Genomic DNA, 23,123 nt, shown 5'->3' with positions numbered 1-23,123 from the left:
CATTGATAAGTTAAGTTTAATTTCTCCTTGGTGGTGCCACATGCTCAAATGAAGAGGTTACATTATGGAACAAGAGACACAAAGAGAAGAAAAAGATTAAACAGCAGAAAATGAAGGCATATTGCTGAAGAACTTACCAAAAAGAAGGAAATAAAGTAATGTTGAATCAAATATTAACAGGAGGAGCTTAGGACGCAGATATTGAAAACATAACTTGAAGGTTACAGCAGATAGCCACCTCTATTTTTAAATGATGCCTCACACCCTCTTCACAGTGATTTCCAGCTTCTTCACTCTGGACGACGGTTTTTAGTCCCAAGGTGCAGGACACAGCGTCACAAGAAAAGCTTTGTTCCTGCTGCTATTACTGAGCTGAACAAGCAATAGCTTTTATTTTCTCACAAAGTCAGCCTCCCATTTTAAGACTTGAGCCCGGTTTGTCTTATTTATTCATGTGATTCTATCGTTTTTATTGGTTGACTGTTCTCTGATATGAGTTTTATATGGAACCTGTAGCACTTTTATCATTTCATCATGTCTATTCATTTTACCATTTTTAGTGTTAGATTAGTTTTAGGATATTTGTGTATGTTTTGCACATTATGTAGTTTGTTCTGTCTGACATATATCTTGTAATTTTGTATTGACCTAACATCTCACTGGCTGCAAAACAAGTTTACCTACAGGTACAAATAAAGTAACCTGAATCTGAACCTGAACCTGAAGGTTATTTATTGGGAAGTCAAAATCTTGCTGCACTTTTTCTACACTCTTTGTATTTCCTGCTTCCTTATAATGAGTGGTTGCACAAAATGCACCGATAGGAAGAAGAAGAGGAGAACCTTGATGTCTTTTGAGTCATTAGAGATGTTGTACGGGACCATAAGCAGTCATCAGTCACATCACACAGACCTATTATTAGTGTATAATCTGGGTTAATTATTTTTATCTACGAGTCGGCTGATTGTCAAAAATCATTAAGTGTGAGCTTTCTACCTTTTCTCTTGTAGTCCATAGTTCCTCCAAGGCTGCAAAATAGCTGAATCCAATGCGATGGGTAGGCTCCATAACTTTGCCTTTCTGGGCCACTATTTTTCCTTTCTTTGCAGCATTTATGTTGCACAGGTGCAAACTCTCTTTATTTTCATTTGCAAATTTTAACTCAAAGAGAGGTTACCGATTTGCCTCACATACTGATGACTTAAGGTTGAAAGAGTAAACCATCCCCTCCAATAAACTCATGAAAAATAAAGGTTCAATCTAGAACTTGAGCATCATGCATGGAGTCCATTTTTTTTGTTAGTTATGTATCAATAATTATGTTTTCCTTTTAAATTATTGAATTTCCATCACAAATGGTCACATAAATATTCTCCATTATTCAGGGAATTATGCGTTTGTTGCTCAGAATGTCCTCTTGTTACCAGAATGTTGAAATTAGCTCTAAACTGTGAGTATCAGAGGTTTGAAAGGAGATGAAAAATATCAACAGCTACTGAAAGAAAGACAAAACATAGATGTAAAACATACATTCACAACATTTATTGACATGTCATCTTGCATAGTTCACCAGCAGCAGGGTTTTCCTTCAATCAATATTAACAGAGAAATAAATAAGTCTTGGTTTCAGCTAGAAATAGCTTTTATGGTTAAATAACAAACATTTAAGTTAAACATGAATAGCTTACCAAATCTTGTTGCTTCACACATTGTCTTGCAGCTTTACATTTATGTTAAAGACGGTATGGAATCACAAAGCTTTACATTGTTACTATGATAATAAGGCACTTGTTTATCACATAATCCCTTGACTGGTGGCGCTCTAAGTCTTTGGTCGGTCTCTACAGCTTCTGTGGTTCAGCTTCAGCTTCTCTGGATTGAGTCCAGCTCCAGTCCTGATCCTACAAGGAGATTAGAAACATTTAAGTTGTACTATTAAACTTCCTGCTCTCTGTATTCCATCTACTTGACTTTTATTATGCGATTACACCACCTTACAACTAGAACCGTGACATTAATCATGAACCTGTGTAATCTAAATCAGACTGTGTGCAAATAAAAGGTGTAATAGACGGAAAGTCAACAGACCACAAACTATTTACACACACAGTGAGCATTTATGTGTGACTTATAAAACATGCAGGAACCAATCACATCATTTCTTTCAGATGTCATCTGCCAAATTATACAAAACATATCAGCAGTGAGTTTACATGTAGTACAAGCTATTACTGAAGGAGTCTGTGTGAATGCATGCATGCGTGCAGTCCCTCATAACTGTACCATGGCACTCTGCTCCATCTCCTGGGTGGCGTCACGCAGCAGAGAAGTTAGCAGACTCAGATAATGTTGATTCTCATCCAGTAACTGATGAATGGTTTCACTGAAACAAGACAAAAAACTGTGAATTCACAGCATGAATGTTTGACATTCGACTTGGAATCACACATACCATACAGAGATATATAATCCTTCAGAGCTTTATATTTTGATTCTACAGTTTGTAAGGAAATTAGGATTTCTGCTTCTGCAACCTCCTCCACTCTGAGGTGCATGGGGCGACCTCTTGTGGAAAGTTTGTGATTTGCAGCAGCTTGCTTTAAAGGGCCTCTGTACTGAGAAACCAAGTGGAGCATCAACAGGAAAGCTAGGCTATAATCTACTGTAGATGAGGCTCTTTCAACCACATAATTTACCTAATAAAAGATGTCAGACCCAAACACCAGTGTCAGCACATTTACAGAATCTTAAGATCATTCTCTGTGCTTTGCTTTTACCATCAGGAAGCCACTTCCTTTGGCACTTTTACACCAGTGCAACAGATACATGCTCCACATACAAAACCCAACTTACATAACAATGAACCATTCCTTTCAGAGACCATTCAACTCATTGTACAGAGTGTAAACGTATTTGCTCAACAGTGTTTTTCAGACACAGCTGACAAACACATTCTGATCTTACCTGTCAGTGGTTTGCTGCATAAGTGATGGTGATGGAGAATTGTTCTGGGCCTAGAATCACAAACACACTACATTACTTTACATCTACCGTACATTAAAGAATGCACTGCAAAATTACAAGTGTCAACAGTATCAGTGATAGCTAGGAATCTTTTCTGTATTGTCAAAACTTTTTTACTCACACAGGCAATCTTTAGGAGATACCAAAACTCCTTCTGTCTTTTCATTTGCATCTGCATCACTGCTGCCTCTGCAGTTTTTATGCCTTCTACTGCCCTCTCCAGCTTAGGCAACAAATCAACGATCCGTTGCTTGCAAACCAGAATTGTACTACGGAGGAAAAAGAAAGATCAGAAAAATCACGAATGACACCCAGAGAAGTGTGAACTCTGGACTACTCTCTCTGGAGAATAAGTTACCTGAGGTGGGTGTACAGGTCTTTCAGCACTCGGTCTTGGTTCTGAACTGTTTGGAGGATGGTCCTCACCATGTCTGAGCTGTCACTGTAGCCATGTGGAGGGTCAGGACCTGTGCAAACACACAACTTGATGATCATCATCTTTTATGTATCCTCTGTTTAGTTCTGCTGAATTCAACAATGATGATTGATCTTTAATAATAGCTGTGTCCATAGCATGAACATGATCAGATCCCCAAAGTAAAACTCAGGTCTTTCATTTTGGATGTGAAATAATTTGTACTAACTTTTGCATTTAGCTTTCAATTGCTTGTAGAGTTCAATGGCTTTTCCCTCACTGCAAAAAAGGAGAAAGAGAGAGTTAATTTTTTATGGCAGTTGATGTGTGAAAATGATGATAAAGAGAAGCTGATCAGGAGCACATCTGTACATTTGAACACTTTTTGTATGCTGAAATTGTCGTCTGTTTCATTCTGGCCATTAAAAGATCCCTTTTTAACCCGCTTTACACAAAATATTTAAGCCTGGTTCCATTCACAATATATATTAAAGTTATATACAGCAAGTAAATATTAGATAAACAAGATTCATGTGTAGAGATTCCTTGCTGAGTTGCAGCAGGGAAGTAACACAGAGTCTTCATCACAGCTTCCACTGAAAACCTGACTACGTGTAAAATACCTTAACTTCAGTTTAAACAGAACAATTACAGCCATTCCATTCCATTTTAAACATTTTGATTATTGAGTAAATATGACTGAGATACTTACAGCTGCTCCATCACATCCCCCTGTCTCCTCGCAAACGGGCTTCTCTGCAACTCCACGATCTCAGAGTGCAGAGCCACAACCTCTTCATCCAGATACCCCACATCTGCAACCTACCGCAGAAAACATTCACAGCATTTACTTTTAATACTGGCAGATAGTTTAAAAAGAATTGGTGTGAATTAAGAAACAGTCCCACCTTCATGAACTCGTCTGCCTTCTCTTCATTCTCCTGCCAGGTCTTCAGGAGTTTTTCTGAAGCTTCACAAAAACACAAAAACAAACACCAGATCACACACTTTAAGTTTGAGTAATGACTTTATGAATGACACTAAGACATTATCATCCACTCACAGATCCCATTGTGCGTCTGCTTGGTGTACTGCTCGAGGTCATGCTGGATGCTGGTCTTAAAAAAAGCCAGTTTGGCTCGGAGCTGCTGCGACTGGGAGAACAGCTGGTTCTTGAACCGTGTCAGGTTGGTGTTGTAACGCAGCAGACTCAGCCTTCAAACGCACAGACACAAGGTACATGGTAGGTATGTTTTAGAGTTTAAGTGGAGGTAGCTGAGGGTGTTTGTGTGCTTACATGGCAGCCCGCTGTCCCTGGTACAGACGGATGTAGTCCTCTTTTAGCCCACAGACGTAGTGGACTGCCTCCCCCCACACTTTCCTCAGTGCAGACAGTGGGAGCTGCGTCTTCGTCTCCCTGACTGAGATTACATATAGTGCATAAAAACACATTATTCCCTCTTTGACTTAGATGTAAGCAAAGCAAGAATAGTTTCTGTACTGATGTCAGCATCAGAAATACTTCAAACACAGCCTTAAATGTTGTACTGACTAACATGTATGCTAGACAATGCACCAATCCCAAAAGTTATTCACTTTATTTGTTCAGTTATAACAAAATCTTTGCCCAAAGCCATCATCAGGTCAGAGTCTGAAGATTCGTCAGTTACTGTGGTACTACTTCACAGCTCAGGACACCTTCATAAATCTCACCTATAAAGTTAACACTGTCTGGCAGGGGCCTGGCAGTCAGTGGTCCAGAGTATTTTGTCAGGCTCTTGTCAAACAAGAAGACGATGGAGCTGTCCCAGCCTCTCTGAAAACAAAGGAACACTATCACTTAGTTAATGGAAGAGTGTTTCGGCTTAACTCATATTAAAGTTTTAGGTTTTACAGTAGCTTTTTTTTTGCAGGAGATAGATATCCTGGAAGTGAACAATCTTCACACATTGTTTGTCAGTTATTACACACCGACTAATCCACCTTAGTCAGCCTTAAAATAAACCTTGTTTACTGCATAGGACCATCTGCTAACTCTGTGGTTAAACATCAGTACAGAATGTAAGGTTTCCAAAGTCTTTAAAAAAAAAACAAAGCAGAAGAAAATACGGATACAAAAAACAGATTTGTGGTGTTTGCGCTTGTGGTCGGGATTTTTGACATTTTATATTTCTTTTATGTGCGTCACATACCAGCCCCTCTGGCAGACAGTGTGAGGGTGGCCAGCGTGGGTCGAGGGAGATTCCCGTCTCCAGCAGCAGCTCCTGACTCAGCGGGGTAATGTGTGTCTGAGTTTTTGTCTCCAGACGGAGCTGAAGGGAGTGTAAGCTCTCCTCAGAACCCAAAACCAATGAGTGCAGCTGTGCCGACGTCATGTCCAACACATGGATCACCTGCAGGAATAAAAGGCACATGAAGGGGTTTGCACACAAAAAAAAGACCTTAAATGCAAAACATCTGTTTCAAATGAGGACAGACTGACATTACTCACCTTCATGCTGAGAATATTCTGTAAAGTTGTGTAGTAGCACGGCTTGTTTGTGTCAGGATCCAGCCCTCCACCTCGGGCTGCAGGATCCCACAACAAGAGCATCTGCAGAAGTGACTCAACTTGATCCAGTACTGGCCTAAAAACACGCACACAGGCACGTTAGATGCAAGTCAAGAAGTGGACGCTTGACTTAAAAAAAAAGTATTTCTATCTCTACCTGGTGAGATTGTTGGGATAAGGAAGACGTGTGGAGAACCTGACTTCTCCGTTCATGTCCTCAACTGCCATGATGTCTTTGGGACCTTTGTTCTTGACTTTACTTGTCCTACAAATGGAGATAAACAAAAGTTAGAGATAATGAAAAACAAAGAGATGACTAGATCAACAGTGTTTCAAATACTCAGAGAAATAATTTATCCAAATTGTTGCATAGTCTTAGTTTCACCATACATCTAACATGTTTGTATCCAATGAGTCTGGATGCTCAATAACATAACAAAAGGAAAGAGAAATCCCTTTCTTATGTACGCCCAACTTCACAGAACTCAAAAGAAAATACATCGCTGTCATGTCAACTCACCACTGTACAGGCTGCATGTGGTGTAAAAAAGGGCGAAAACCACAAGTGCATTCAAAGATCACTGTCCCAAAGCTCCAGTAGTCCACAGTTACAGTGTAGGGCTTACTCTCAAACAGCTCTGGAGCCTGAAATGCAAACAGATAGATTTATAAAAGAGACGATTATTGGGGGGAAAAACATTGCTTATGTGGCAATGGATTCCTCAGTAAAGCAAGGCAATTCAAAGTGCTTCATGCAAGACATTAAAAAAATCATGACAAAGGTCAGAGAATGGCACACTGAAAGAGGTCATGGTGTAACACTTACCAGATACTGCAGAGTTCCGACAAAGGAGGTACAAAGACTGCCCTGATCTAGATCTTTTGCATAACCCAGATCTATAATTTTATGGATGAGCTGGAGAGAAAAGTAGTTTCATTATGAGAGAAGGGCACCGAAAACCACATTGAATATGAAATTGCAGATTACAGAGGCAGCATGTGCGAAAGGAAGTGAACTCACCTTCCCACCAGTTTCCTGTAGAACAATGTTCTCTGGTTTTAGGTCTCTGTGAATGATCTTATTCTCATGGAGATACTGAATACCACACCCTGTGATAGAAGAAAAAGTGGTTCTTTAGACATCATGAATCAACATGTGACGAATCGTGAGAGTGAAAGATGAGAGAAATACTACCGATGTCACTGAGCAGCGAGAGGACTTCACTTTCCTTCAACCCACAACAGTTTTCTGGTTTACTCAACACCTAGAGCAAGAGGAAAAAAATGTCAATAGTGCAATGTTTGGAAACGCAGCAAGTTTTTGGGGATCTTTAAAAAGTACCCACTTTGTACCTTGCGTAGGTCTCCTCTTGAGCAGTACTCCATGGCCAAGAGAGGTAAGTCATTCAAAGCAATGGAGCTCAGCTCTTCTGGCACTTCTCTGGCCTGAACCACATTCACATGGTTCAGCCTGTAACCGAAAAGAGAGAAAACCATACAGCTATGTCCTGACAAGGAGAAATGAGCATACAAGCTGATGATTCACACCCACTTCTTCATGATCTGAATCTCTCTGCTCCAGCGGTCTTTGTTCTTGGAGTTCAGCTCCAGGCGGCAGAGTTTCACAGCAATCTTCTCTCCTGACTCCTGCTCCAGATACAGAGAGAATTTAGAACACAGCTGAGGAGGACACACACCAGGATGTAAATGCTCTTGTAGAACTTACAAGGTGCTGGTACAGGTACACATGTCCAAATCCTCCCATCCCGAGTCTCTCCTTCATCTCCCAGGAGCCGCACAGCTGGCTCTGCTTGAGGGCACTCCGCTCCATAGTGTGTGGTCTGCAATGAAGGTCGTTTGCAGGGGACCTGGGCGAAAAAGAGAATAACAAGATTTTCCATAATGTGGGTTATTATGTGGATTCTGCATCAAGGCCTCTGCTCCTCTGCCATGTTTGCAAATGCATGATTGTATATGACCTGTATCAATGCTGGATGTAAATCAGTGTTACATCCAGCAGAAAATGTGCTATACACTACATATGAGCAGTGGTGGACAGTAACAAAGTAAATTTACTTGAGTACTGTACTTAAGTACATTTTTTGAGTATCTGTACTTTACCTGAGTATTACTTTTTGGGGAAACATATTACTTTTATTCCACTACATCCAGAAGACAATTATCATACTTTTTACTCCACTACATTTCTATCAGTGCTCTAGTTACTCACTACTTTTGCTTTGAAGTCAGCTCATGAATCTCCTTCTCTTTTCTGAAATCTGAATCCTAAGACAGTAAAATGTGTTTGTGTAGCTCTTTTTTGTCTCAGTGGTTTAGTCATACCTGTATATCGTGTGTCTCCACGGTTGAACGTGGAGCAAACACAGATCATCACTCAGATCAGGCAGTTCATTTAGAGGTGGTAATGATGGCTTATATAATTCTCCACCTGAGCACCCATGCACATATCTTCAGCCCGTGTTAGAGGTTTTTGAAATGAAGAATGATACGTATTGTTTGAAATATGCACCTTGTTTCTGCACAAACATTCAAAGATTCACAGTCCAACCTCAGAGGGTGTGTTGAGCTACTTAACATTTGTTTCATTCCAGATGAACATTTCAAACTAAGTTGTCTGTGCTTGGAGGAACTTAGTTTCTGGTTTTATTCCATGGTATAATTTTTAGAGATTTCAAGCAATGGTTTCTAAATAAAAATGATGTAACAGAATGTACTTCTATGTATTCTTGACTGCACTCATGCTTTGTGAAAATGCAGTGTTTGAGACATTTTAAAAAGTACTTTGAATACTTCAGTATTTTTAAAAGGAAGTACTTCAGGACTTTAATTCAAGTAATAATCTGACAGAGCAACTTTCACTTGTATTGGAGTAACATTTAACCTGGAGGATCTATACTTTGACTTAAGTAATGAAGCTGTGTACTTTGTCCACCACTGCATACGAGTATGAATTACATTTGTTTTCTTGATGGAACAATATCACACTGTTAGTACACCACTCACCAGTCTACCCAGGAGGTCTAATAATCAACCTCCTATTAAGTTTCAGAGTTATTTTCCACAAGGATGATCAGTTTAATCTTAGTGAGAATAACTGTGTAAGTGAACCAAAGGTCAAGAGTCGTTCATTCTTATTATTCTAAATGAGCAGTGTTAGTTTCAGCATAGTCACATTGAACAAAGAGACTTCTAAAAGCACCAAAACATTACAAAAACACAAAAACTCACCTGCCCAGGAGGTCAGAGTCCAGAAAGCTCACTTTGGACAGCTGAACATTGTTGCTCAGAGTTAGCTAACTGTGTTGTTTACGGTCTGTTTTCTTGTATTCTGTGTATCAAGAAGGTTGAATCAGTGATATGAATTAAATCAACCTTTACAGAGAGTCAGACGCCACCTCAGAAATAAGGTTAAGGGTGTGTTACTGTTAAAATTTCCGATTGAGTGCTCCACCGAAAGACGAAGAATCTCGAGAACTACTCAAAGTGAAAGCTTGCGTTCATGGGACGTCAGAATAATCGGAAAAACGAGCATCAAGCTGAGATTATTTACAATACCTCCTCAAGATTGAACAATATAGTCTGAAGTTGGTGAAAATATTGATACACGATTTGCTAAATTCACAGAGAATAATTCAAACATAGTGCACCAAAGTCAAATACAACTTAACTGTTCGAAAACTTTGTATAAAAACATAAATAACTGGGATAATTTGTGATAAATCCATATGCTATTTTGTTCTGCCATCAATTGTGGTCCACGAGAACTTCTTCAGTTCCGAGCTGTAAAATACAAACAATTTCTGTACCATTAAAGTTTTTTTTGACATCACACTTTAAAGCTCGTAAACGCACCAAAGAGTTCCGAGGAGACCTTGAATGCAGCAAAAGCGACGACTGACAGCCAGACATTCTGTCCGCGCATGCGTGATTCCCTGAACGTTTTTTGCAGCTCTACAGCGTGTCTGGGAATTTCCCACCCCACCCATCCTAATCTAAACCTGATCTAAACTTGCTGAAAGAACTGATGGGTTTTTCTTTTTCTCCTTTTACCTTAGACCCAACATTATTGGCATTACAGCTGTGTCTTAATGAGTTCACTAGATGGTGCCATTTGCACGGGTTGAGCCTATGATCATACAGCAACTACATTAGATAGACTCACTGGAAATTCCAACTGTAAAGGGAAGATAGTATGATTATGACCCTAACCTTCCTGGTGATGAGGTTATACATGTAAAACATATATTTTTACAGTAACTAACCTTAACATGAACAATAGTTAGAGCTCCCCTTGTTAAAAAAAATACAATTGCTTATTTCCAAAACAATATTTTTTATCTGTGTTTATAGTGTGACGGCCACAGGCCTTGGTCAGTTTGTTTTCCTGCATCCCTGCCTCTGCTTTCCCCTTCCACATCCTCCTGGAGTGCCTTCCCCTCCCATCTCGATTAGGGATTGGCTTCACCTGCTTGGAGCCTTTAAAAGCTGGATGAATCCAAGATGGCTCTCTCTCTCTCCCTCCTGGAAGGCTGATGCCTGCCAGGCACCCTCTTTTGTTTTGTGATTATGTTGAGTTCAGCCTTTAGTTACCTTTGACACAATAAATGATTTACTCATTTAAAAGCTGTCGCTGTGGGGGCCTACCTTCCTTGTTATGCTCATCAACGAGCTGGGCATAACAAGACGTGTGACTTGTCAGGAACAATTCATTATTTCTCAATTTATGAATCAAAAGATGACAACATAGACCATGACACATCAAGCCAACTTAATAACTTAATACCAAACACCAAGGTTGACCAAATTGCTTAACAGAAGGCACAAAAAGGAAACTATACGCAGCACATCATATTCAGATTAAAATACTAAATTCTGTTAAAATAAAAATGTACTCGTCAAGAAAGGAAGGCCAAAGAGAAAAGATGGATATTGAACAATGATTTAAAACATTTAAAAGTGGGGATACATCTTAAGTAATTCCACAAGTCAGGGGCAGCTACTGCAGAGGCTCGATGACCCCCGGTTTTCTCAGGCGAGTTTTAGGCACTATCAAGAGCAGCTGATTAGTAGACCACAGTCTTATGGCTGGAGTATGGGCATGGAGAGATTCAGCTAAGTAAGGCGGTACATTTCAGAGCATTGTGGGTCTTCAACAAACTCCTAAACTCAATTCTGTCATGGACTGGACACCAGCAGAGAGAGAGAGCAGCACATGTGTGATGTGATCCCTCTTTTTCTCTCCAGTCAGGAGGCGAGTAGCAGCATTCTGGATGAGCTGCAGGCGTTAAATAGATGACTGCTCTAAGACCACATACAAAGAATTACAGTTGTGACGACGAGGTGTTATAGAAGCATACATCTTCCTCTCTTAATCTTTAGGAGACATGAGCAACTAGTCAAAAAGTATGTCAACAAAATTAAAGTACTGATTACGTTGTGATGCAGCGTGGGCTTGTGCTCTCAGAGTTAGGCTCTGAAACGGGCTCTTCTAAATTTTCTGAGGAAAGACAGAATACAGAGAAATCAACGAATGGGATTATTGTAAGCCCAGGTAGTTTCCTCTCTGAAGTACTTTCACAACCTCGTAGTTTTATTTTTAAGGAATTTCGTTTTTCTCATTACACTGGAAAGGAGAAGCAGACAGGTGTCTCATGGTTACAAATAATAAAGCAGAAATACAAATGATCCATTTCCCATGAGAAAATCTTTGAGCTTTGTGAAACTCAAAATGTCTCACTGTTGTTTGTGCTTTTAAAATAATGAAGCCAATGGATGTTTAAAATAGCAAACAGTGTTTCAACAGGGGACTTTATATCTGATGATCAAAATAAAGATGATGATAACTTCCAATCTTGGAATTATGATAATGAAAGTAAATTTATTTATATAGCACCTTTAAAAAAATGTTTACAAAGTACTTTGAGAGACAAAGCAAGGAAGGCTCTCAGGAGGAGAATGGAACAAACATTCAACAGTCAGACAGAGAGGAGTCTCAAAGTGCAAACAATGGAAGAACAAACTTCAGGGCAAAAGGCCAACAAGAATAAATGCAAATAAACAGAATTAAAGTTAAAACAGACGTATTTTTAATGGCAGGAGAACAATACGATATATATTATAGCAAGGAGAATACAAAGGTTATAAGGAGAGGAAGAAGACAACATCACATCAGAGAAACAGAAACAGATAAAAAAGATGTGGAGCGAAAGAAAGAAACTCAGAAACAAAGTAAGAAAGACAGTTGGTAAAAAAGAAAGGAAGAAAAGACCAAAGAAAGAATGAAAGAAGGTACAAAAGAAAGAAAGAAGGTAAAAAAGAAAGACAGAAAGAGTCAGTTCTTATTTAGAAGGTTAGTCGTGAATAATGAACATGAATCATCATGTTCATACTTGAATGCCTCATTTCTCCTTGCTCATCTTCTCTGCGCTGCGGTCAGTGTGACCATGTGCTAACCTTCATAAAGCTTCTGCAAGCAAAATATGACATGTCTTCACATGTTAGGGGAAATAACACATCAAAAACTATGGTAACAGGAAGGCATCCACACACTCTACAGGGGGGGAACTCTCTGGATGTGTTTCCCCTTCTGACTCCCGCACGCTCCATATTCACAACCAACACTTGTACCACGTGTCGGATTAACCAGCACTAGATCTGAACCAACAACCTTGTCACTAAGAGGCAGAAGTCCTAATTATCACACCATGTACAGTACACCTGTCAGCGTCACCTTGTCTCCGGGTTTCTCTACTTTTCATTTCTTCATGGCAGTTCAAAAGCTTTTGCTTAGACTCCTGTGGGAAGAAGTCAGAGCATTCAAGCTCCACTGTTAGGCCCAAGGTGGGACTTCAATCCTGAACTATTCTGTCATGCCACCATGCAGAACTAACTTGTTTGGATGTATTTAATTTTAGCTTACTCTGGTGGTACAAAACCTGTGGTCCAAACGCCAGGAGGAGTAAGTTGTTCTGACGTACTCCTCCCAGTGTGATCTACACTAGCTCCACACCTGGAGGCCCTGACCTGGACTCACACTGAGACCTCTTTAGCAGTGTGGCATCAGCGCTAATCACTGTCTTATTTGTCCTTCCTCTGTGCTTAGGTTGGTTTACAGTCCAATTCACTCTTGTCACAAAAAACATGCAGTTTAAACTCAAGGGAGAGAAAGCCAGAATACTGTAGCTCCAGACTTCCTAAGGACTTCCTTAGAGTGGAGCACAAATGTATCTTGCTGTGAAGCAGCAGTCCTAACTACCAAACTAAGAGGCTGCCTTGGACTGCTCACACATCCTTGCTTATTTACTACCAAGATCAAACTAATAGTTTAAAATCTGTTGCCGACACACCAGTAAGAAAAGTCGGGACACTATAGCCACAGTTATTTGGGTTTACAAGCCAGTTTTTCATAGTAGAGCAGCTTTCTTGAATCTCTTACCATAGAAAGGTGAATCATTCTAGCCCCACATGGAAAGGTTCATGCCAGGAATCAAACCCAGGGACTGCTCACTGTGAGGCAACAGTGGTAATCAACACACTATAGGGGCTTTGCAGGGCCCCCATGTTCATGTTTATCTACTTTCCAGTACTGAGTGGTTATCCAAGATCTTTCTTCCTTCTCCATTAGTAGGAGGCAAGCTCCTCAGTGATGTGGCCCCTTCCAGGATTCAAACCTGCAACCTGTTGGCTGTGTGGTGACTGTGCTAACCACTACACCACCATGCTGCTTTGCAGGGGTAATGTCTTCTTGTGGATCTACTTGCTGTACATTATGGTAATTCAAAAGCTTCCTTATCCAGAAGCCGTAGATCCTCATAAATTGGCCCCAAATTTTCATTTTAGGCCAATCGTGATAGGCCAATCGTGAGCCCCCCTTCTTCCACTGTGGCCCTGGCTAGTCTGTCCCACTATTCCCTAATGCTCATGATGGTGCCAGTTAAAATTGCCAAATCAAACTCTTGCAGCTGTCTTCAGGCAGAAATATCAGGAGTCCCCCTGAGTTGGGTAACATCTGTGCAATTATCTTTTGGTAAAACACCTGTATGAGGTAAGCATTGATTTATCTGAGCGGTCTATAGAGTCAATAAATCAAGTCATGTCCATGGTTCAGTCGTTTCATGCTTCCTCACTTGACATCATGCATGTTGACTTTATCTCTTCCTTTAAACACTTCCGGTTTACAGCACATCATATCTGCCTATTGTCCAAGCCAAGGAGGAGGAAACATGAGTAACACAGCCGTCAGGGATTTCAATCCAGAAATTCCCAAACATACTCAGGAGCTTATTGTTTTAGGGGAAGTTGTGTTTGATACTTACTTATGATGTGCAGAAAATATTGATTTATTGAAGAACAGCTGTACTTTATCAAAAACAGGTTTAGGAGTAAAGAAGTGGTTAACCTGAGTTATTCAGTTAAAATGAAAAACTCTTAAGTTTCGGGAATACGTGCCTTTGACTGGTTGTGATTAATGATGCAGGTGGTTGAATGTGGAAACAGGATGGTGATTCAAGAGGGTGTATGTCGGTATTTATATGTAATATTTTGACTTTCTCATACACTGTATTCACTTATATCACTATATCTTAAAAATCACATCTTTTGGTTCTGCTTGATTGTGTGATAAGATTCTGTGGTCCTGGGGATAAAAAAAATCAAGCTTTGTGTGATGAATGCCGGACTGCTGATGATCGAGAATAATGATCATTTATTTCAATAGCAACTTGTTAGAGAGGTAAAGAGATGGTGCACAAGTGAAAGCAACAATCATCACAAACAATTATCATGTAGATGCAAGATAAAATATATCTAAAAACAAATAATACAGAGGCATGAAGTTATACAGCTGAAATACAGCAACTGTAATTTCTGTGTTCGTGTGAACTGGTGTTTTGGATTATCATTGGAGTTTTTTTTTCTTATTTACTTATTTTATGACTTATATATATTTTTGGTCTCTAACATTACATTGCTTTAAGGTGATTCGGGTATTTGATAACCATGCCTCCTGGATGCTTTTCCTTGGAGGTATTCTGGACCTCGGGTAGACCCAGAGCTTGCTGTGGGGATTATCCAATGTAGCCTGGGAACGCCTCGTGATTCACCAGGAGGAGCAGGAAACTTTGCTTGGGGAAGGGATGTCTGGGTCAGGACGGATGGATGGATGGATGGATGGATGGATGGATGGTTGGGTGAGTGGATGGATGGATGGATAGATAGATGGATGGATAGATGGATGGGTGGATGGATGGAAAAAAAGTAGAAAGCACACATTTTTTCTAATAATCCCCAGAACTGCAGATAAAACTGATATGATCTTTCCTTTAACGCTCTCATCACTTCAGATTCCTACAGATCTTGTTGATGTGACTTTTGTTATATCTTAAATTAGACTTAAATTAGCATCATTTAAAAATAAAATTGGACTGCTTGGGTCCATCTTTTTGTACGTGGATGACTATGAAGCTGTATGTTTGTATGAAAGATGAGTATAAATAGAACTGAGTGTGGTTGAGTACTTTTCCAGAGAAGACAACATTTTGTGTTTGCTATTGCGTGTTAGATGATATCAGTAACTGTGGGTAATTCACACTTAGCTGACTCATTGCGGTGATTAAAAATGAAACTATACCTTCACAGGTACGCCCAACAAAGGAAACATGTCAACTGGAGACTTCTAAGAGCATTGATCAGTTTTATTTTTAGATAGTCGAATCAAATGGAACCAAATAAGGAGAGCAAGACATTTCTCATCATAAAGATATATGTATACAAAATGAGAAACGTTGATTTAATGTAAGCCTTGGAGGGGAGCATTGGAGCAAGGAAATACAGACATGTTGCATCATAGAGACATGTTTTTTATATTTTCACTGTTAAATTTAAAGAAAACCTGAAAAACCAAGGAACAAACTCAGTGGGTTGCTGCCATCATGTATAATTTGTGTGTACTTCAATCAAATATTGTTTTTGGTGTCTTGAATCCAAATCTCTCAGTAGAATGCTTGATTTTAAGAAAAGTTGCATAAAATAATCTTATACCTGTAACTCTTTCTTTGAACATGATGTGCTTATTCTACCAGCAGCTGTAGAAGGTGTCATTCACACATGACCAATTATGGATACATGTATTTTTCTATCTGTGTTACTGTGGTTTAAGAGGGAGGAGGGGGTGTGAACTGTGAAGTGCGTTTGTGTCAGAGGAAGTGACACATTCTTCGGACTCAGACTTTGCTGATCATCAACAGAGTGATGTTTTCATATAGCTCCCTAAACCCCTCCCACTGTTGTCTGTGTGTTTTTAAATGAGAGGGAGAGCAGGGAGGATCAGCACTGACCCAACAGAACAACTAAGAGCCTGAGTCCTCCTGACACAACGCAGGTGCAAACCAGAGGTTACAGAGAGTCACCTCAGAGGGAAGAAATAACCCAGAGCTTCATCAGGATTGCAAGTCTAGACAGAAAGGTAAATGTATTTCTCATAAAGCCTTAAAGACATTGACATTAAGCAAGATGGGTTGTTTTAATAGTTCGATATGAGAAAAGCTTTATAATCTGATATATGACAGGATATGACACCTTCTGTATTACACTAGGATTCAGGTGAGGGAGAACTCCCTGAAAGAGGTTATTTTGATTTCTAACAAACCTCTGAATTAACCTCTGGAGGTTCACTAAAGGCTCCTCCAGGACGGACAGCCACACTGTAGATGTGCAGAGTGGACTGATATTGTAAATTCATTGTGCACAATAGAGCTGGAAGTATTTTAGATTTCAAACACTTCCTTGGCAATGATAGGAGAAAGGAGACACACAGAGGGGTCTTATGTTTCATAAGGGAAATGTACTTGTGACCCCGCATGGGATAAGCATAAGAGATGAATGGATGGAATGTACTCTTAAAGTAAAAACAAATTTGATGCAGTGGGCATGAAAGTGTGTATAAATGATGATTAAGCCTGTGTTAATGCAAATACATGCAATGATTTTGATTTTTTGTATTAAGGTTCTGTTTGACATCTAGACAATCTTTCAGTTTTGACTCATGTTTGAAATATCAGGAAATAATTCCAAACTGCATATTATTACCTTGACTTCTAGGATGGACTCACCTGCAATAGATGGTTACTGAATGGTCAACTTTAGTAAAATTAAATGTGAAAACAAAGGATGATGAAATTATAGATGGATTTCAAGCACATCATTCAGCTGTGAAGGACAAAATGAGCCAAATGCACTGATAGACTCATATTTTGCAGGAGGAGAGTTATTGAACTTAGACCAAATTTGGCATAGTGTACATCTAAGTGTGTTTTAGTAGGAACTGAGCATTGAAAATACAATCTTAACAACATACTTTTTTAATTACCAAGTTGATTCTGTGACTGAAAAATCTCTGTTTGAACTAGACGCTCTGCAAGACTAAACTGATGTTATGGCACACATGCTGTCAGATGCAGCAATCAACTAGTCACAATTGATAATGCACTCACTGCACAGATAGAGGTGATGTTTACAGAACAGAGCGCACAAGCTGTAAACATGCCCTATCTCGCACATTCAAACATCCACAGCATGGTCTTTCCCTCTGCACACTGTGTGATGTGAACATGGAAAAAACTCCAACCCAGACAAAGATCCACGTGTCTCAGTAGACACACTTCTGTCTGTTCTGTCCTAGAAGATAAAGTCCATATAAGGGCATAGGGTTTTTGATTCAGGCATGCACCATGTTGTTAAGTTCCATTTCTGTATTTTTTTTTTTTTGCAGACCAACATTGGACAAAAATATCCCCAATAAGGAGAAGCAAAACTAGAACTGAAGATGAACCTGTTAGTCATCGTCGTCACACTTGCAGCGTTAAGTGTTGTCATGGTAAGCAGCAATATGAGGAAGTCAATTTAGGTTTAATAACATCCAGGGAACTTAGAAAGTTTTTATAAATCTGTCTCACCTGTGTTTGTCAGGCTTCTTCACGAAGAAGGTCCCAGAGGAGATGGTCACCTGAGCCCAGGAGCATTGAACATGGTGAGCACACTGTTAAGAAAACATATATAGTATTCTTCATTTTCTTAATCTGTTGCCATGTGATGTCCGCCAGATATCAAATAAGCCTGTTTGTCTTTGTAATGTGATCTTCAGAGTTGTGTACGTCTGGAGATGGGAGCAACTACAGAGGATTTGTGTCAGCTACAGCATACGGCAAAAGATGTCTCAACTGGAGGAGGTTGAGATACTCTTGGGGAGCTTCAAAAGGAGTTGGTGACCATAATTACTGCAGGTACAGTTAAACCTACCATCACCTATTAAAGTGTGCAGCTATCAGTCTAATAACAAATACACTCTCAAGAATCATTAAAGTGTATGTTATTGTATGGTAATGAGGATTGTTGCGTGACTATCAAAAACTAAATTAGTCACAGAGAGGGGAATACAGGGGTCTGTCTGGCGCATTGACTCCAAGGGAGGAAACTTGAAGCCGTTACTGCAATTCGAGGGTTTTTATTTGACCTTCTCAATAAAACATACTTTAAAAAATATATTTCTTATATGTAGATGAACTTGCAGAACAGAATTATGTGGTGGTAACAAGCTATAGCGGTCAACAGAAATATCAGCACCCTGCCTCCTCTCTCCCTGCACCAGGCAAACAGATTCACAGGCAGTTGCAGGTGATATATATTAGGCAATCAGTCAGCCCCAGTGACACACACACACACACAAACACACACACACACACACACACACACACACACACACACACACACACACTCCCAGTGAATAGTGAGAAACCCATCCCTGCCTCTACAACGATATTGTATCGTAACTTATCATACATCATATCAAATCAAGAAATATTATATCATATTGTATCATATTAGCCTATAGCCGATCATATTCTGTGATATCGTATCGTATCGTATCATATCGTATCGTATTGGAAAAAAAATCTCCACAAGGAAAAGTTATCATGTGTTGAATATGATTACTCTTTAATCCTAGGAATCCTGATCAATCTTTGATGCCGTGGTGCGCTGTCCGAAGAGGACGCAGAATTGTGAGGGAATTCTGCGACACTCCCAGATGTAAGTTGTAGATGGGTGACGTTTAACCATGGAAATGTCTATATATTTTAAAAATTAGCTATTTAATTTTTGGATTAGTTCTTTTCTTTTAATGATTTCTGTTTTCTGCCCTCAAACAGGTCCCACAGCAACAGTTAAACCTTCAGCAGCTGTGGATACAGGTTTGTTGTTTAAATTCACTTATGCACATCATATTGCCCAGGTCGTTATTGCAAATGAGAATTGGTTCTCAATTAACTCACCTGGTTAAATAAAGGTTAAATAAATATTGTGATAGCCTTTTTCAGCAGCACTCACTGACCTGTCCTGTTTGTCCCTGCAGAGCTGACCTGTGGTGAGAGGTCTGAGCGGAAGCTGCATAAAATCGTGGGTGGTTCTTTCACACCTATAGAGTCTCACCCATGGGTGGCTGCTATCTATCAACGGCGCGGTGGTTTCCTGTGCGGTGGCTCTCTCATCGCACCATGCTGGATTGTCATGGCTGCACACTGTTTCGCTGATGGGTGAGAAGCCACAAAACACTCTCATTTCCACCATGATGGCAATGTTTATTAACATTTATTTCAGTTTTTTTCTTGTTTTCAATGGCTGTAAAGCACTTTGAATCAGCATGAAAGGTGCTATATAAATAAAACTTAATTGATTAATTGATTGATTGAACATGACTCATAGGGGTATGCAATATGTTTGCACTCTAATGTGTGTATATTAACCATTTGTATTTGTTATTTTTCAGTAATGACACCAACATCAAGCACCTGTCTGTATACCTGGGGAAGTCAGCCATCAATGAAACTGATACCGACAGGGAACAGAGCTTCACCGTGGAAAAACTGATCATCCACCACAAATTCAATGACTCCACCTTTGACAATGACATAGGTAAGCACTTTGGGAATGAATATCGCTGCATTTCAAGAGCAGGAACTTTATCTTGGGAGTAAAGGCTTTAGGAGGAACTAAGAACATTTCCACCATGGGGACCAGGGTCTGCTGGGGGGGCTGTACTTTCTGAAAGTACAGCCAAAGTACTGGGGGTTGAAACTCGTCTAGCTCACATACCTTAAAAAAGTAATACAGCATTCAGAGGCCTTATTTTTTAAACAGGACAGCACACTTTTCTTCATGAGATTTTAGACCCTGGTGGAAACACAGATAATAGTGTCGAGGAACATTTGAGACACGTGGGAAGTAGGTCCTTGGACTAATAGTTCAGTGTACTTTAGGTGGAAATGGAGCTTATGAGTAAGAAAGATAAGACCCGATGGGGTTAAGAGTTAATGGCTGTGTTTGTCTTTCCTTTTCAGCTCTGTTGAAGATCAAAAGCAAGAGTGGAGGATGTGCGGTGAGGTCAGCGTCCGCTCGGACTGTGTGCCTCCCTCCGCTTCACACTCAGCTTCCTGCAGGAATTCAGTGCAGCGTTGCTGGGTTTGGGATGGAGAAATTCAGTATGTTCCATTGATACACCAACTTACAGATTTATGAATGATTTATCAGCCATTTCAGTGAGTCTAACACCTAACAATGTTTTCTGCAGTGGCGTGGCATTACTCCCAGTACCTGAAACAGGCTGAGGTGAAGCTGATCTCTCGAGCTGAGTGTGAAAGTAAATCGTACTATGGAAATCTCATCACAAAGAACATGTTCTGTGCTGGGAGCCCGGACTGGAGCAATGATGCCTGCAAGGTGAGAAAGAGATCAGTGTATTTTATATTTCACATTAGATTGACAGACAGACAGATGCCCACAAAACGTACAGTTGTTTTACAATTACAGCTATACATAGAGTGAAGAGGCTTTGTGGTGGAGTGAGAAGAGGCAAATTGAGAATCACAATAATTGTAGGATGTACGATCATCTCTTTACCCGATAAGAAAAATGGGATTTGATTTCAAAATGAAACCCAGCTTTGACCTACAGTATGCTTGATAGATGGTCACGGGTTTGAAAGTTGAGTATGTTATCTACCCAGAGTCCCACAGTTTTTCTGATTCAGCATTTTCAATTCCAGATCCTTAAATATCTGTGCATATTTTTGTATTTGTTCCCTTGAAAGGAGGAAGTTCAAAAAGTCTAGAGAGTTCACATGTAATGAACATCTTGAAGTGTATGAGAAACAGTTAGAGGAAGTAGTTATTTAACATACAAATATCCAACCTGTTACAAGATGACTGACTGTTGGTCTCCTCCCTGCAGGGTGACTCTGGTGGTCCGCTGGTGTGTGAGGTGTCAGGGCGGATGTTCCTGTACGGGGTGGTGAGTTGGGGAGAAGGCTGTGCCAAAAGGAACAGACCAGGTGTCTACACACAGGTCACCAACTACAACAAGTGGATCGCACTGAAAACAGGCCTCTCCAAATACACAAAGGGAATCATGTATCCCCAGAAATGAAGCTGTGATGGAAAAATACTTGTTGGGCATTTAATTTAATTTCTTCCTTTTAAAGGAAAATTTGGCAGCAGTTTTTTTGTGTGAACTCTGTCTGTATGTGAGCTTGTTGCTGGTTTGTAGTTGCTGATATGCGTTTCTTGCACAGAGAAATTTCAGTTTTGCACAGTCATGATTTATGTAACAGCTCAAAGTGAATGTAGTTTTATTATGATTTGTTGTAAATAGTGTATAAAACTTTTTATATCTTGCGCATGAACTTTTCATACTAAGAATATATTTTATTTTTAGAACAAGCTATTAAAAAGTGTGTTTTTCTTGTTTTATTTAATATGCATTACCTCTTGTAGAAGGCTGGCCCTGCAGTTGAGACTTTTCTTAAATAAAGAATATATTTGTGTTACATTGTTGTCATGCATGTTGTTCTTGAAACACTAATCATTTTCTGTCTCTCTTTGGAAGTGGTAAAAATATTAACTGACCCACCTGCATGCCCAAATAATAGTAAGCCCAACTGTGCACACAGAGAAGCAGCGGCATTGTGCATCAGCTAAAGAAATGAAGGTGTGTCTGAGCAGTGAAATGTAAAAGACATGATAATAACTGCAGAAATACTGATAAAATACTGAGTCATAGATAACCTTGTCCTGTTCTTTGGCACAGTGAAGTCTGTGAGTTTAGCTGACAGAAAGAGTCCCTAAGTCAAACACTGGAGGGCGCTGTCGTGTCAAAGTACAACAAAAAGCGAGATCAATATACTGAAGATAACATAACACAACCAGAGTTGAGTCTGTATCTCTGTCTCTAGATATATTTGGACTTTTGATTCTAACATGTTACACTTTTCAGAGACAAAAAATGAATCATATATGAATCTATTTGTAGAGACTTTGAGAACGTATAACTTTTCTCTTACTTAATTTAAATCCACTTTACTTGTAAAGGTGTCGGTGCTCCATCAGGCTCTCCTTCAAACATGACTCTAACACATCTAGACAGTGCAACTAGCTTAGGGTGAAATGTCAGCATTTCTATACTTTTAGATTTGCCTTTTAAAAAACCTGACATGATTTTTGTGGATTGTGTTGCCTGGTATTGATGTGTTTACCTCATTCTGTACACCAAATTATTTTTTCCTGGATGTTAAGATATCTTTGACCTTTGACCTTTGAATTTTATAAATCAAACTAGAAAAAAAACTCATAAAATATAATTCAGAACATATTTATTTTACTTCATCTGTGTTTAGCACTTAGTCAATAACTGGTGCTTTGATCCTGCATCCTTCTTCTCTGATAAACATATTTGGAGTGAAGTGAATCCAAATTATTTTCATCATCATTATCTTATTGCCAAACACAGTGTTCCCACCATAGACTGTAAAGGTTGCCAAAGCATCTGGTTTCAGCAGGTTTTCATCTGACTGTTTTGAACTCCCTGATTGGACTCCTGAGTGCTTCAAATGATTCTTAGGCATTTAAAACCGACCCAGTGTAGCTCCTCATAAAAACAATGCTTGTTTAGTCAAACTCAGGAAAAGAGTAATGTTTATTTTCAGTCTCCTAAAGAGACCAGGGTTTTCAGGTAATACATTAAAGACATCAGTGCAGCATATATTTGATATTTTTATTGTTATGGAGG

General features: G+C 39.5%; 2 protein-coding genes across 4 annotated transcripts; one reads left to right on the top strand and one right to left on the bottom strand.

Annotated features, from left to right (window-relative positions):
• Window positions 1-1,520: 1,520 nt before the first annotated feature.
• LOC117811411 (inhibitor of nuclear factor kappa-B kinase subunit alpha-like) lies at window positions 1,521-19,456 on the bottom strand. 3 transcript variants are annotated; one of them, XM_034681664.1, is made up of 23 exons: window positions 19,396-19,456; window positions 17,963-18,045; window positions 7,717-7,858; window positions 7,543-7,637; window positions 7,344-7,461; window positions 7,186-7,255; window positions 7,012-7,100; window positions 6,817-6,906; window positions 6,511-6,635; window positions 6,148-6,255; window positions 5,931-6,066; window positions 5,632-5,832; window positions 5,153-5,255; window positions 4,737-4,860; window positions 4,503-4,654; window positions 4,348-4,409; window positions 4,152-4,261; window positions 3,669-3,718; window positions 3,383-3,491; window positions 3,146-3,293; window positions 2,965-3,014; window positions 2,284-2,383; window positions 1,521-1,901 (listed from the first exon to the last, which is right to left on the bottom strand). In XM_034681664.1, the coding sequence occupies exons 3-23, from the start codon at window positions 7,819-7,821 to the stop codon at window positions 1,842-1,844; spliced, it is 2,205 nt and encodes a 734-aa protein (XP_034537555.1). In that variant the 5' UTR covers window positions 7,822-7,858; window positions 17,963-18,045; window positions 19,396-19,456; the 3' UTR covers window positions 1,521-1,841. The 3 variants fall into 3 exon arrangements, with proteins under 3 accessions (XP_034537555.1, XP_034537556.1, XP_034537554.1); XM_034681665.1 differs by lacking the exons at window positions 17,963-18,045; window positions 19,396-19,456 and adding an exon at window positions 9,240-9,509 and having other exon boundaries at window positions 7,337-7,461; XM_034681663.1 differs by lacking the exons at window positions 17,963-18,045; window positions 19,396-19,456 and adding an exon at window positions 9,240-9,509.
• plaua (plasminogen activator, urokinase a) lies at window positions 16,349-21,885 on the top strand. The gene is made up of 11 exons (XM_034681666.1): window positions 16,349-16,473; window positions 17,779-17,883; window positions 17,976-18,036; window positions 18,151-18,289; window positions 19,012-19,094; window positions 19,214-19,255; window positions 19,417-19,597; window positions 19,831-19,976; window positions 20,402-20,542; window positions 20,632-20,780; window positions 21,291-21,885. Exons 2-11 carry the CDS (start codon window positions 17,833-17,835, stop codon window positions 21,483-21,485), a joined length of 1,188 nt encoding a protein of 395 aa, XP_034537557.1. The 5' UTR covers window positions 16,349-16,473; window positions 17,779-17,832; the 3' UTR covers window positions 21,486-21,885.
• The last annotated feature ends 1,238 nt before the right edge of the window (window positions 21,886-23,123 follow it).

This window comes from Notolabrus celidotus, chromosome 4 (genome assembly GCF_009762535.1).
Source record: "Notolabrus celidotus isolate fNotCel1 chromosome 4, fNotCel1.pri, whole genome shotgun sequence".
Taxonomy (NCBI): Eukaryota; Metazoa; Chordata; class Actinopteri; order Labriformes; family Labridae; genus Notolabrus; species Notolabrus celidotus.
Note: the sequence above shows the minus strand (reverse complement) of the source record. Positions and strands in the feature narration are given on the sequence as shown.

What these genes read in the sequence shown, in the direction of transcription:
- LOC117811411 (XM_034681664.1), bottom strand. Translation starts at nt 7,821, where the DNA reads ATGGAGCGGAGTGCCCTCAAGCAGAGCCAGCTGTGCGGCTCCTGGGAG. An exon ending in TGTACCTGTACCAGCACCTT is followed by an intron (nt 7,638 to 7,716) that starts GTAAGTTCTACA and finishes TATCTGGAGCAG; the next exon opens with GAGTCAGGAGAGAAGATTGC. An exon ending in ATGCAGCAAACCACTGACAG is followed by an intron (nt 2,384 to 2,964) that starts GTAAGATCAGAA and finishes GTCTTGTTTCAG; the next exon opens with TGAAACCATTCATCAGTTAC.
- plaua (XM_034681666.1), top strand. Translation starts at nt 17,833, where the DNA reads ATGAACCTGTTAGTCATCGTCGTCACACTTGCAGCGTTAAGTGTTGTC. An exon ending in GGTGACCATAATTACTGCAG is followed by an intron (nt 18,290 to 19,011) that starts GTACAGTTAAAC and finishes CTTTAATCCTAG; the next exon opens with GAATCCTGATCAATCTTTGA. An exon ending in GGAGCAATGATGCCTGCAAG is followed by an intron (nt 20,781 to 21,290) that starts GTGAGAAAGAGA and finishes TCCTCCCTGCAG; the next exon opens with GGTGACTCTGGTGGTCCGCT.